Below are 14,811 nucleotides of genomic sequence, written 5' to 3' on the forward strand. Positions count from 1 at the left end.
GTCTCATTTTCTTTTAAGAAGCTATAAGCCATGTTGCCCATGCTGCAAATAAAAATACCCTGTTCCATCCACAGGAACAGTGCATTGGGGGACAAAGTAACACCCACACCACTGAGCGGAAAAAGTGGCCCTTCAGACTTAGTAGTATCTAGGTTATACTGTCTGCATTTGTACGCTTTGTATTGCAATGCTAAATATGAATCACCAGTGTGGGAACACACGGTTATACAAAAAGAAGGGCTCAAATTATAACGTTTTTTCTCCCACAAGAGCTTCTGTATATTTGTTATATGCATATATGTTTGCTGTGTGTTCAGCACAGAGGGCGGACCTCAGCTTACCCCTTCTGCAGCTTCCAAGCACATGTCTCGGGTTCTTTCTCCTACGCTGACTGAAAAAATTAGAAGCTTTCACAAAATAGTTAAAGCTGTGCCAAGTCTGCTCAAAGGACCGCTTCACCCGCACAGCCGAGGCTGGATATCTTCAAGGCAGGGAAGAATAGGTGACCTTCACCCAAGGACACAGTGTTGTTTTAAGCTAAACAGTGATATCACCAGGTCAGGGTGAAGAAGAAAGACTCCATTAGTAACACTGATGGAGTTGCCGACCAGATATATTTATTGTTCAAGGAATGGAATATGGAATGAGCAGACGCCCTACACATTGCCAAAGCAGCACATGCATGAACACTAAAATGCAGATTCCGATTTTTGAAGCATCCTTCCCAGTGCCTTCAAACCCAACTGGACATACATCTTCAGTCGTTCTCCGTTATCTTCCATTACTGTCCTCAGATCATGGCAGCGAGTACGTGCCCTCGCCCGTGGTCAAGCAGTATCGAAAACCTGCAAAGGTTACCCTGGTTTTCTACAATTTGTGGACGAAAGGTGCGGTGATGGAAACATCTCACCTGAAAGCAAGGATGCTGTGATTGCTTAGTAGCAGGGTGGTAAGGATGACATGACCATGTAGGAGTATGTTTGGCTCTTATCCTCCTCAAGAGCCTGAGGTAGAATTAGGGCCAGTGCAGCTGCAACCCGTGTTTCTGCTTGAGCCTCACTGTGATCAGAACCCAATCACGTTTGTTCAGTTTACTCCCGAAAACAGAACTATTAATTTTTCTAATTGACTTTCTTAATTCTAACTGCTTGTAAACTCAGTGAATCAGATAGGGACTCAATCCTCCTTGAATGGATGCCCTCCTCCCCTAAAGAGCTCCTTCGCAGATTGGACACCGTGGTAATTTTATTTGCACCTGAAGTAACTTGAAATGTTACACATAGGTTACCCGTAGAACATTATAAAACTCCTAACTAACTAAATAAGTGTGAGGAGTGAGTTTGCGCTCTTAGGAGGGCTGTGGCTGTCAACAGGCATCATCTGCTTCAATCTTTACAACCCACATACCAAAACGAATCCTGGAATACTTGGCAAGCAAGATCATTCCCATATACTCTTTGCCTTTAGTAACCGTTGTCGTTGTGTGGGTTTTATAAGGAGTTTCCATCTCTCATAGCACATTGGGACCACGGCTCAGTTCCCCGTAAGCATACCTCATGCATCAAGAAGGGCATCATAAGTAATCTCCCCCGCTGCCGGTGGAACAGATGCAAAGGTTATGGTAGTTGTGAACCTTGTTACCTTAAAGGCTAATGATATCATTATCAGGGCGTGAACCTTTGTATATCTCATCTCTTTCGCATGGTTTGGGAAAGCTAGTTGTCATTTTGGGTCCAATACTGGGAAGTAAAAAGATGTATATCCATGAATCAATACACTTATTGAATGATTGCTTGTTAAGAGACATGTGGAGCTGAAGATGGAAATTTGAGCTCGAACTGTGAAAGGTACTGAAATGACACCGTAAAGTGGGACTGGATAGTGAAAGAGGACATTAGGACTGCACCACAAGGCTGTACGGCAGATTGCTTTTTAATGTCCTCAGTCAAGCTGTGCTGCTGCCCGGACGTTAACAGTGAAAGAGATCAGTGCACACACACCAGCATTCTTTGGCACTACTAGTATGTCATTCAGAGGGGAGTTCAGCATGGTTTCGGTTTCTCAGTATCGGCTTTACCTAATAAACAACATCTCCACATCATACTCCTCTGAGGTCTCATGTGTTACATCCCTTCATTACAGCCAGGCCATTGGTGCCATTTGCAGCTCCACAAATAACAAAATAACCCACCTTCAATATTGGTTCCAATAAATCGGAATCCCTGAATTTGATGATAACAATTCGTCAAGCCAAGGTCCTTAGCATTAGTTCAAATCTGGGTACTGTAATTCATTTTATTTTACAATTTTAATTACTATATATATATATATATATATATATATATAAATATAAACACATAGTTCTATGCAACCTGGGAAAGGCCAAGAAAGATAAAAAAAGACACTATCATTCACAAATCTCACTCATACTCAACAGAAGAAGCAACACCAATGGAACATTTTCTGAAACCTTCAAATCGCCCCCCCCCCCAAAAAAAAATTGAAAAAGCAAGCACAATTCCAAAGCAGGGAGACCAAAATAGTCCCCATGGGTATTCAGCGATACCGCTTGATTAAGAATCCCCAGCATCGAAAGGATACATGATTCTGGGAATTTATATAGTCATGATTATTTATGAATTCATAACATGATCAATAGTTGTTCTCCGATAAGATAAAATATCCAAGAGTCATAAAGTTCCTATATATAACGGTGGAGTCCAATCAAACTTCCTTATCCTTAGTAGCGGTGCCGACGTGTTTTGGTGTCAAGTGACCCAAAGGGTCACCCACCTTCCTCAGGGCACATGGCAAATATAAAAATAAGGCCCCCCAGGAGAGCCGTTTGCAGCTCCACCTCCTTGGTAAAGCTTTTAATAGGAAACCCCAAACTCCTTACAAAAATCCTTGAGTTGTTGCACTGCATATTTCTCAAATCTGGACTACTCGAGTTCCAGTTTTGCAGGTGCTGATGCAGATGTAGTTATGGGACCAAGTTCCCTTTGTGTGTGGCTGTCTAGAGGGAATGTACAAAGCCTAGCTGTCATCTCGCCTAGACATGTATTGAGAGGCAGGCAGAAGCACAAAATGGTTAAAGTAAGAAAATGCCAACTTTCTAAAAGTGGCATTTTCAGACTTATACCATAAGTTGTGAATTTAAATTGCGAGTCCAGAGACACCCAACTCTATATTTCTATCTTTTCCCAACTGAAAGTAACACTTAAAGGATGCTTCAAGAGAACCCTAATGCTAACCTATGGGGAGACAGGACTTGCAGCAGTGAAAAACAAAAAACAAACAGCAGTTTTTCCACTACCTGGACATGTCAAACTTAAAAGTACATGTTCAACTTTTTAAATACTCCGAACCCTGTCCATGGGCCTACCTTAGAGGTGGCTTATATGTAACAAAAAGGAAGGTTTTAGGCCTGGCAGGTTGTTGCACTTCCAGGTCACAATGGCAGTTTAAACTGCATACAAAGGTTCTGCATTAGCAGGCCTGAGACATGTTTTAAAGGCTACTGTTGTTTGTGGCAGGGCTGCCACTAGTAGCATTTCATTTCCAGGACTAGGGTACATATACTGCGCATTACAAGGGACTTACAAGTACGTTAAATATGCTAACTGGTGATAAACCAATGTCATCATGTTTTAGAGTATAGCACACCTGCACTTTAACGCTGGTCAGCAGTAGTAAAGTGCCCAAAATACTAAAACCAGCAAAAACGAAGTCAGAAAAACATGAGGTCAGTGGGCAGAAAGTTATGGAAAACCACGCAAAGGGTGCTAGGTCTAACAAATGTTAAGAGTAAGATACCTTTCAAAAGAGCAGACTCTAGCATTGTCAAAAAGCAAGACAGAAACAGTGTTGGTGGTGGAACTACTTTAAGTCTTGTACATTTTTATAATGAAAATTAGAGACTTTAATCTGCGACTGCAACACCTTGTGCAGTTCCTGGCCTGGTACAATCTGTAGCAATGACATGGTATGGTGGATTTTATGACAAACAGATGGAGGCTGTTTGAAGTTTGAGATTGTGACATTAGTTTTCTGATAGTATTTTTACCTTATGCATGTGCAAACTCATTTAATCTTGTTTTAATGTCATCTAATGTTGGGGGAAACTACTCTGGCTCTACTGTGTTTCGTATGAATTAGCATAGGCAGCAGTGAACGTCCCATTCAAGGTCTGACAAATCCAAGTGACATCAAAATCTGATGCGTTAGGAATATAAGTGTGGCTCAGTATGGTGCAGACAGACCTCAAAGGGGATGCCTCACCTGCATCTTCTGAACTAGTTATTTGTTTAAGACTGTAGAACTTCAGGTGTCTGTACTTGCCCGATCAGGGAAGGACAGCGAGGACTCAAGGATGTATGACCACGTTTCTGGAGACTGTCATGTGCACTGATAGCACCAAGCCTACCTGGAGCCTTCTCTCTGCATGGCCACTTGCAGACACAGGGGAATTGCATCTCTAATTGAGGTACTGGCACCTTAAAGCCCCATGGACAGCTATGTTCAGAAATTCACTGGGCATGGACAGGGAAATCAGGCCTGGCTGTTTGCCCCACACTGGTTGATGGGATCAGGTAGTCTGAAGAACTCACCCAGAAGATTCTTAATGGGTAATTTTATTCACCTCTTGAAGGAGAACCAACATTAGAATTGGATAGTGCACTGACAGTCTTCCCTAGTGAACTAAACCTATTTCTGGACCACTGAGTGGTCTTATTTTCTTAACGTGACAACCACCCTGAGAGAATGACACCTTATCTGCTACTAGAGAGCCTCGGAGGCCCACTGAGCAGTGAAACCATCTGACCTTTCTGGTACTGACGGAGGAATCTGGCAAGGAATCTCTCTAGGCAGTGCACTTAGGCAAGTCATTGAGGCTCATTATCACAGCTTGGAGATATCCAGATGCCCCACTCACTAATACGTCCAAGTACATTACCAACCTAATTCTTGAGTCAAAGCGGATCATCCAGTCATTCACCAAAATAGCAGTGCGGATGAAGTTGCATATTTTCTTCTTAGTGATACTACCAGTTGATAATTTACTTATTCAGCTTCTTAATTAAACCACAGATTTGCTATTTTTCTTTGGCCACTGAAAATCTGCCATATCTGCTGTTACGACCTGGAATACTAACTGCACCCTCAGGTGGGAGACCCTTTGCAATACACAGGGGATTTAAATTGTTCACACAAAGGTACCCGAATACTGCAGGAAGTGGAGTCCCTTCTTTGGAGGGAATCCACGTAGCAGAGGCGTTTAGGGTGGTATTTGTAAATGGCTGCACTGTGTGCCTACTCCTCATGCCTGTCTTATTTTCCTAGAGGAGAAATACTCTGTTTATCCAATTACATATTGTGTTTGGCTGCTCCACAAACGAGAAAGTGTATATTGTGCCTTTTGCAGTCTCCCTATGGATACCGGCTGCTTGAAGGCACCTATTGTGAGTCTCTCGCCACAGGTCCATTTTTTAAAAACTTTTATAGTGGTAGGTATGTTCATGTTACACATTCATCTCCAGAGTGGGGTAACCCGGAAAATAACCCGTGTTTGTTCTGGCCCTCTCCAAATACACCCAGGATGCTGATCCATCACTGGTTTTGATAGTCCGCCTTGGTGAAGTGTGACATAGTGGCAACCATCTACTTCCTTCTAATGTGGCTATCACACATAATGCACTTTCCAATTTGCTTTTGCTCACGACTGCTGTGCACTCATTATATGGGTTTTACAGTGAATCCCTTTGCTGGCCTAGCAGCTACGATCACAACATGTAATGTCTAAAATAATTAAAGTTGAAAATGTGCCCCTTGGCCAATTTCTCTAAACCATGGTTTGCTTAAAAGTGAAAAATGTAACAAATGGAATGGGGTGATTTTTCTTGCGTGTATAACTTGTCTAAAGTTAACATTGGTTGTATGTAGCCTTCCTGATTTTCTTTGTATAGCCAACTGGTCTGCTAAACCAGCTAGTGGAAATACAGAATAAAAAGAATGACTAAAGCTGACGGGGTAATAATGGTTGGACATGACAAAGCATACAGCCTTGTTGACTGAAAACGCACCTGAAAAAGATCACAATGCACATAAAATCCCTCTAGGGAAGGATAAGCAGGTGGCGCAGTGGAGGTGGTGTTTACTATGCACTTGCAAAAGGGAGCAAAGCCACCCTCCAAAAGCAAAGTTTCAGAAGGGCAGCCATGACCTTATGAAGATCTCAGTAATAATATCACATCTGTGCTCAAATGCTAAATGGGGTGTTTAACTACTTGCTTAGTTTTATTTTAAGGCATATGCCCATCTCATTATACTGTATTACTGTCCGAATCCATGCGTCAGATATCCTATAAGGGTGCCAAAGTTTAAGACAACACTGGGGGGGGGTGATGTTGTATTGATTAAAGAGACACAAGTCTTAGCTATGAGACTTTTTTGTAGAGAAAGGGAAGTGTTTGTCCCAGTGAGAAGGGCAACAAACTAAGGATGAGCAGAGGTGGAGTGTGCAAGTTCCCTGGATGTTTCACTAATAAAGACACAAAATAGAATATGAAACCAAGGCAATTCTTCTATACTAACGTCCAACATTTCTACACATTCTCCGTGTGACGAGATTCTAGGGCAAAGAGGCTGTACAGCGGTATGTATGAGGGATGTATTTAGGAAGTAGGTGAACATGGGAAATGTAGATTTACTAGTACACATTTTATCATGACAGTCACCTTACCAGTTTTTAAGTTACTGAGGTAAAACTCAAACGTTTCTGAAACTGAAGTAAGCCGCCCTAAAAGCTGGACTTCTTCAGTTTTTCATGTTTTCCTAAAAGAAGCCTTGGATCTTGTCACACCTCTGCATGTGATTGTGGTTTAATGAGATCCGTGCAAATCTCAACAGCAGAAGCACAATGAAAGTATTGAACATTCTTTCCAAAAGTACAAGAGGAGCATCCTAACACCCTCAGAAATCCAGACACCTCATTAAAATCCTGCTGAAAACATGTACAAGGCGTTCAACACTCACAATCCACATGGCCACAAGATCAAGACCACCGGTTGAAATCACTTCATCCTGCAGCACCACCAGACTGAAAAATCAAGAAACGGAGGAAAAACAAGCTAAGAAAACCGAATTCACCTATGTGCAATACTTGTGAATCCGTCAAGCTCCGTCCATTCCTCACTTCATCTGCAGAAGTAACACCTCATCCTATGACCACCTGGTAAATGGACAAACCATGAAAAGATCACTGTTACTCCCCAGCCACTGCCTGAGGGTATTCCTCTTTCCTCATTTTCACATCTTTTTTCACTCATATTTTAATTCCTGTATAGTCAAAATCCTTGTTCCACATATGTCCTTACTGTCCCCACGCTCCTGATCTTACCCCTTCAAATCCCTTTTATCCTGAACCTACAATATCTTCTTTTCAGCAGCAATCCAACAAACATGTACCCCTTCATTCATCTTACTGCAACAGTTATCTGCTTACCCTCCCACCCCCACTCATCTTCTGTACCCAGATCCTCACTCTTACCCACCTTGTAAAATCATTCTCTGCAGTGCATTATGGCTGTGTACCTAGGCTTGCACTATTCAAATCACATGAAATCCAATGTTATGGAGGCGTTGGCAATATTGTCAAAAACACAACACATAGTTTACATATTATCTCCATGACTTACAGGCATTAAAATCCACAGACGCCTCGAAGTACAGAAAGCAATTTGAACTAAATATGTGCCTCTCAATTAAACTAACCAAATATGGACAGCCCCCCCCCTCCTTCCCAAAAGTATATCTTAGCAGTTTATGCTCTGTAAATTTAACATCAGCAGATTAATCTTGTATTCGAAGAACTTGTTGGTATTTCAAGTGAGTACCAGCTGAAAAGTACAGAGTTGAATTGTTAGTATGCAAAAACATCTTTGTGGTGTACGTTTTTCTACCATTCAATGCCACAAGCTGCTAAAAATGGCAAATGAGACCACCAAGCAATACTTGCCTAGGCAGCATCTTTGGAATCATTTCTGTGCTTCCAAAGTGTTGACCTTTGGGGCTACATACTGGAATAACTCCTTCCAGGCTGCCCATTGTACAGAATTACATCTGTGTCAACTCATGCTTCTTTCAGGTGGACAAAGTTAAGTACATTACAGAATGTGCCACAACAAAGGCCAGTTAGTAAGCAAGGACCATGTCATGTAGCTATAAATATTTTATTTTACTTTTAAATTGAAAATTTCCAGATGGCGTTACAATGTGGCACTTCAGCCCTCACTTCGTAGCCTAAAGCAAGTAGATTCTGTCAAGAAGAAATTATCTTGCATGTATGGCACACACAATATTCGCCAGCCTACTTTTCATCTACCCTGCACTTTCATCTTACTCCCCTTAGTATTAGCACACTGATACATCCACTGAAAATACGAAGAAATTTAAGGAGCACCGATGCAATTCACAAAAAAAACATTCCACCCCAACAAGGACCAATTTTCAGCATGGACAATTTCATAATTTTGTACTGCACAATGAAAAAAATAGGGAGTCAATAAGTTTGCAGTAACCTGCAAGTCTCGAGGTGGAATATTACTAAGGGGCACAGAGGAGTAGCCAGGCCAGCAGTAACATACCATAAATATCAAGTAAGCAAACAATGTAAAACTACTCAAAGCACACATAATAGAAACAAAAAGAACAAACATTTAGAATTGAATTTCACGCCCAACAGCTCCATGTGAATTTATCTTACCTAAGGACTGGTAGAGTTCGGTCATTTTGGGATGATCCCAGCAGGTTGTTTGGTTCTCATGGCTGAAACACAAAGAGAGAAGGTGAAGTTAGGGATGGGTGCAAAGGACACAATCTGTAGTAGTCAAGACATTTTGAAGTGTGACACCAAGCTTGATACAGTATGCAATATCCCTCCTGGGGTCACGTTTATTCACCAAAATCAATTGATATTTCCCTCATCCGCGGACTCTGGAACTATTTGCTTCTGTGTTCTCCTGCATACTGAAAGAGATGGTTTGGAAGCCAGAAAACAATCATGTGCCAAGGAAACTCAGCCCCTAGCTACAAATGATCAATTTGGATATCATCATGTTAAAATATATTGTATAGTTATCCACAAAAATTGCTAATTTTGGAGGATTCTGGAAATCAAAATATCTAAGCTTTAAAACACAACCTCTTGAAATGAGAACTCCGAACTCAATTTTATTAGGGAAGAATGCAGCAGCACGGACGTTAGTCAAGCAAAAACTTTAAAAACCGTAATTCTTCAACCTCCCTTCTCCCACACGTTCCTGTTTTAGGAACATTTCACCCACAGAGAAAAGCGTGCAAGGAAACAATCAGGCAGTTCTATTCTAACTTCTTAGTCTTTCAATATTACCTGTGCTTTTTATGTCCAAAGTGTTCCCTATTTTAATGAAAGTACCACCACATCTTGCAAAAACACAGGCCTCCTATCTATGGTTGCAAATATGTAAAGACTCATTTTTTATTACGTCACTTTTCAGTTGGCAATATGAAATCGTGTGGAGGCCACAGAAAACAGGCTTCTTCTGACATAGGCCATTGAAAGGGCGAAGAAGATCGAGGGCGGTCCAATATGCCACCACCGAAGACAAACGACCAATAACATGTAGCAAGCAGGCTTTCTGACACATTGTATCTTGCGGTGGCTCAATAGTGCAAGGGGTTTTATAGGGATGGTTGGGTTATAAGGCACGTCCTGTGTGCATATTCTGGCGGCCTCCTGCTGCTGTAATGGAGGACTTGTGGCAGAAAAATATTGTGTGCCATCAGAAAGCAGCAGCAATAATATTCCTGAACCAAAATAAGGGGGATAAAGCAAACTCTGCCACATAATCTGGTCCTCCCATGCCACATAATTTCAGAGGGCATGAAATGATGGTAGAAGTAAAGTATGATTTTTCAGATGATTGAATGGCAATCATACGTTTTGTGTAAATTAAATGTCAAGTTTTAAAATACACAAAATTCCTGGTGTACTGCTGGGAAATTCCAACACTTACCATTTACAAAACTGCCCACAACTAAACTTTTATGCATGAGTAATTGTAGAAAATGTACATTTACACACATGTAACCGCTTAGAAAAACTGCAGGTGCATTTAAGTATTTTTTTTTCTCCACAGAGGAAATATTTCCTCCTCCCCCCATCGAAAAACCTTATATACAACCCATCAATTTTGAGGATGTTCCCACCCCATTGGGACCCCCAGATACAGCTTTACTCCTTCCATTAGCAGCAACACTCAGACTATATGCACAGCAGATCTGTAATGTACAAAGGCTTGCAAACACACAATCCTGAAATTTGCAGGTGATCATATACATTTCAAGTCCTCCCTCTCCCCCTTAACAGGAACGCCCATTGACTTCGCCCATGAAAAGGTTTATTCATGTGTAAAACTACACCATAACGGTATAATTTTGTGTGAAACTACGTCCACTCGCGAATGTGAATTCACACTGTAAGAATACCAAACGTGACCTTAAGCGCGTAAATCAAGTCCTGCATGTGCGCCCAATTTCAGCAGCTTTATGTTTAGGGTGCAAAATGACAGATCCGCCTGTCATATTTGACTGGACAAGGAGAATCCGCCTGCAACATTCTGGAATGCTGCAAATGTGCTTATCATAGAAGAAATAGTTATTTGTTTCTATCAAGGTCGTACGGGGATATCATTCACATACGTTGTATCTTTTGAGCCAAACAGCCAAGAAGGCAAAGAAACGGATACATTATCTTTTTTTATATATACATACCATACCATAGCAAGATTGTGGAAAGTGAGTCCCTTTCCAGGAAACTCATAGCAACATGCAGAATATTGTCAGGTTGCGTGTGCCCCCAGACACAAGGATTATTTTAGAACTCCATTTCAGAAAACTATTTGTCATCGAATAAAAAAGTCTGCAAGCGTCATAAGACTAGATCAGGAGTAAGTACTGAACAAACAACATACAATGGATGTACATGCTTCTAGGCAGCATTCCATTATGTTGTTTGTTAGCTCACTGTCCCACTACAAAAAGGGCACAAGTCGGATGTACATTGGCATTTCCATCCAGCAGAGCCGAGAGGCAGAGTCAAAGGACCTTGAATCAGACCAAAGAGGTAGTAAGTGGAAAGAGGTCTCAGGAAGTAGTGTGAAAACAACAATCTCTAGGAATTATCAACATCACTAACAGTTATGCCTCAGCTTGCTAACATAAACATGGAGCTATATTACAGAAACGCTGCACTAGTACAAAAAAACAAAGCAAATACGAGTGCTTCCTTTCTGCTGCTTGTCTAATATGGAATGGGGAAAATAGATCTGTTCCTTAAACACAATATTCTATTTCACATATATTTTGTTTACCGTGTTGAAAATACTGGTGCAAATTGATTTGTATTTTTTTTCGGCACAGGCGCTTAGTGACTGTCTTCAGATCCTGATAGGCTAGACAGTAGTGTACTGTAACCATCTATGTACTGATTTATTCTAATGTTTCATATAGTAGCAGACATGTTGCCTTTCAGCTGCTTTTATGGTACTCTTTAGGCCACCAAGCCACAAAGTAGAGTACTTACTGTACAAGTGCAGGTTCTCATAAAAATAACACTCTGTAAACTGAAGCATAAAACCTCTAGCTGAAAGATAACAGAGACAAAATTAGAAACATAACTATGATATAAGGGCTAGAGTTGCCCCAGATGTACATTAAAAGGATATTGCAAGTCACTGAGGAGTTCCATAACCATACAGAGGAACTAGGCCAAAGGAGAGTTCCTTTATAAAGTTATGGAATTTCAAGATGACTTGTAATATCGTTATCATGTACACCGGGGATTTCTTTATCCTATATAATACAGGGTCACATCATCACATTTCCCTCAAACAACTTAAAACCTTGGTGCGCAGTTCTTTCATAGCAAAGAGCTAGCATGTTTGCTGACATGACGTATAAGTACAAAATTAAACACATCATAAACCTGTTGGATATTTGTTGCAAGCAGATATTAGAAACAGTTCAATACAAATCAGTTCTTTAAAAAAAAAAAAAAAAGCTGCAGGAGCTCAGAGTGTGTAGAAACCTGTACAAAGATTCTAGCTTTTGTCTAAGAAGTGCAGAAAATAAACAGTACCTCTGCTTGTATTTGTAAGCTATAAAATAGAGCATAAGGAAGAAAAGCAATGTTCAGTTTTCCTTGCTTTAAACAGCTGCTTCGATTATGCTCCTTGTCCCAACCTGCCTCTCACCTTAACTAACTTATAATATTTGAGTTCTGATGTCTTTTCCATATAATTGGTGACTGGGTGAGTCACAAGTCCCCCATAATAAAGAAATGAGAGACCGCTGTTTATACAGTGATTGCAGAATCCCATGGATTATAAAGAAATTAGAGACGGGCATTTTATACAGGCACTACGGAATCTAATGTATTATAAAGGTATCTTCCATCCGTCTACCTGCAAAAAAGGACACATCTGAATGATATGAGCTTGTAAGGTAAGTAAGGGACTTCTAACTGGCCTATCGTTCTTCTATCATGAGATAAGTTGGAACTCTGATAACGATACAGCTGCACCTTACCGGTTTGCTCTAATTTCTTTCATTAGAGTTCCTCATGTGTCAGAAATCTCTACAAACTTCTTGTTCTCCCTGCTACCTCTCCAATAATACACGTCCCTCTTCGCTCTATTGCCCATATTCTCCCAACAGAGGTGGAATTCATTGTCACTGCGGAGGAAGTCGGTAGGCCACGGGGTAGTACTGCCTCTATGCAACACGACCCGAATGTGAAGTGAAATTATATCACAAATGTAGACACATAACGAACATTTAAGTGAGGTGAATTACAAGCCTGTGTTGTGGTTTCAATCAAGCAAATAAAAAAGGGATGATGAATTAACTGAGATATTTCTTAAAAAGAAATAAATCAAACATGAATCCCTGCTTACATTTATATTGCTCCAGAGAACGCAATGGCCATTTCATAACTATTTGAAGAGAAATCCTTAGTCAAAATTAATCTGGAAAGGTGAACAATTCCATTAAGAACTGGCAAACCCAAAGAGACTCCGATAATGGTGGAGAGAAGAGCACTGAATTAACCGGGCTGAAAGAGCAGCCCAACCAAAATAGCCTGTACAATAATTGTGATTATGCAGAGAGGACAGATATCCCTCTATTTTGTGCATTTAAAAACACTCAAGGTATTAGGGATCAAACCTTAATAATATCACATGATGCTGAAAAAAAGAAACTTTATCCAACATCACTCACACCCTGCCTTTACAGCTCTTTTACATAGGTTCCGGCCGAAAATACATGTATTAACAGCAAATCTCAAACTGAAAACAACCACAGAAGGACTTCTTTGTTTGAGTGCCTCAAGGAGAAACTTAGAAAAATGTAATTTTACTTGAACCAGAAAAGAACAGTTTCAAAGAAGTTCCAACCATCAGTGCAAGTCCGCGACTTGACTGAATGTGGAAACACACTTCGAGAATTGAGTAAAAAAAAATAAAAAAATCTGGCCAAGAAAAAGGGGTTTCTGCTGGGAAGGTTACTAAATCAGCCACAGTCTCCAAGTGGAATAATCAAAATACAATGAGGGATCACAACAGGGTTGCCGCACCACAATTTCTCGACCTATGACACTATCCATAAGGTTTATCTATTACATACACTACAAGAAACTGGTATCAAAGGAAAAAGCCACAAACGGATCCCTTCTTACTTTAAGGACAGATCAAATGTACCACAATTCATTTCTACTCATTACAATGTAAAAGTAACGTGTACCTCAAGGCTCAATTACCTCACCAATGCTCAATCCATTCTGTACTGCTTTGCTTTTTCTATCACTCCACCCTCATTTTTTCTCATTTTGCAAGATAATTACATATACCAAGGTAACACTTTAATTGGAAAATCCTAATGACCGTACGGTTTGAAAAGCAGGTGCTTGTCACAGAACTATTATTGGACTATTTATAAAAACACTTTGTTGTGTTCTGTGTAGTTTGGCACGCGGTAATGTTACCGCGTGCCAAACCTATTTCATGTGCTGCCGGCTGTTGCGTTCTCCCGTGCTCTCGAGCGCGAGTGAGAGACGGTTGAAGACGGCGGAGCCGTAGGACGTGACAGCGGCGGTTTCTGTTTTAGGATCTAAATAAAAACACCCTAATCATCACTATGCTTCTCACCTTTTGATTACAACATCTGAAATTTGGCGACGAGGGAGCCATGACCACCGCTAAGCACCCACGCATTCCTGTATAGAGAGATATCCGTCTTCTTCCTGCTGGAAGCATATTGTACCTGTTAGCCTGGCTGGGGGAGGATCGTGTGACTAATTGGCAGCAGACATCTGGTATGGAAGCCTGCAGGTGCTGTGTTTGTCAATTTTAAGCGCCATTTTGGATGTAGTTGGTGTTAATGCTACATTGGGCCACAGTATTAAGGTTAAGAGTGGAAATACTTTTACAATACACTGTATCATCGTAGCAGGGTTCACTGAGGAAAATATGTCTGTGGTGCTTTGAAGTGCTACAGTTTTATTGAAACAATATTCATGTGAACACGTCCTGGACGTTTTTTTTTATTAAGATGCCTCTTGATTTGTGCTATGTAGTCTGTTACTCCTCCACCAGCCTTTTTGGAAACTCCAGGTGCTCCTCCCATCCCTTGAAGACAATGGTTTGACGGTTTTGAAACTTACCTTGGAGCTATTGGAGCCTCTCGTTTTCGCCCTGAAAGGAAGAAGTGTCT

The 14,811-nt window shown here is 40.9% G+C and overlaps 1 protein-coding gene across 11 annotated transcripts in view; it reads right to left on the reverse strand.

The window, feature by feature from the left end:
• The window catches only part of DMD (dystrophin), a 6,960,831-nt gene that overhangs the window by 463,020 nt on the left and 6,483,000 nt on the right, over positions 1-14,811 (reverse strand). For all 11 annotated transcript variants that reach the window (XM_069204760.1, XM_069204753.1, XM_069204756.1 and 8 more), the window contains one exon: positions 8,765-8,826. In XM_069204760.1, the coding sequence (XP_069060861.1) occupies positions 8,765-8,826 (62 nt within the window). The remainder of the gene's footprint in view (positions 1-8,764; positions 8,827-14,811) is intronic.

The sequence above is a fragment of the Pleurodeles waltl genome, chromosome 8 (assembly GCF_031143425.1).
Source record: "Pleurodeles waltl isolate 20211129_DDA chromosome 8, aPleWal1.hap1.20221129, whole genome shotgun sequence".
Lineage (NCBI taxonomy): Eukaryota > Metazoa > Chordata > Amphibia > Caudata > Salamandridae > Pleurodeles > Pleurodeles waltl.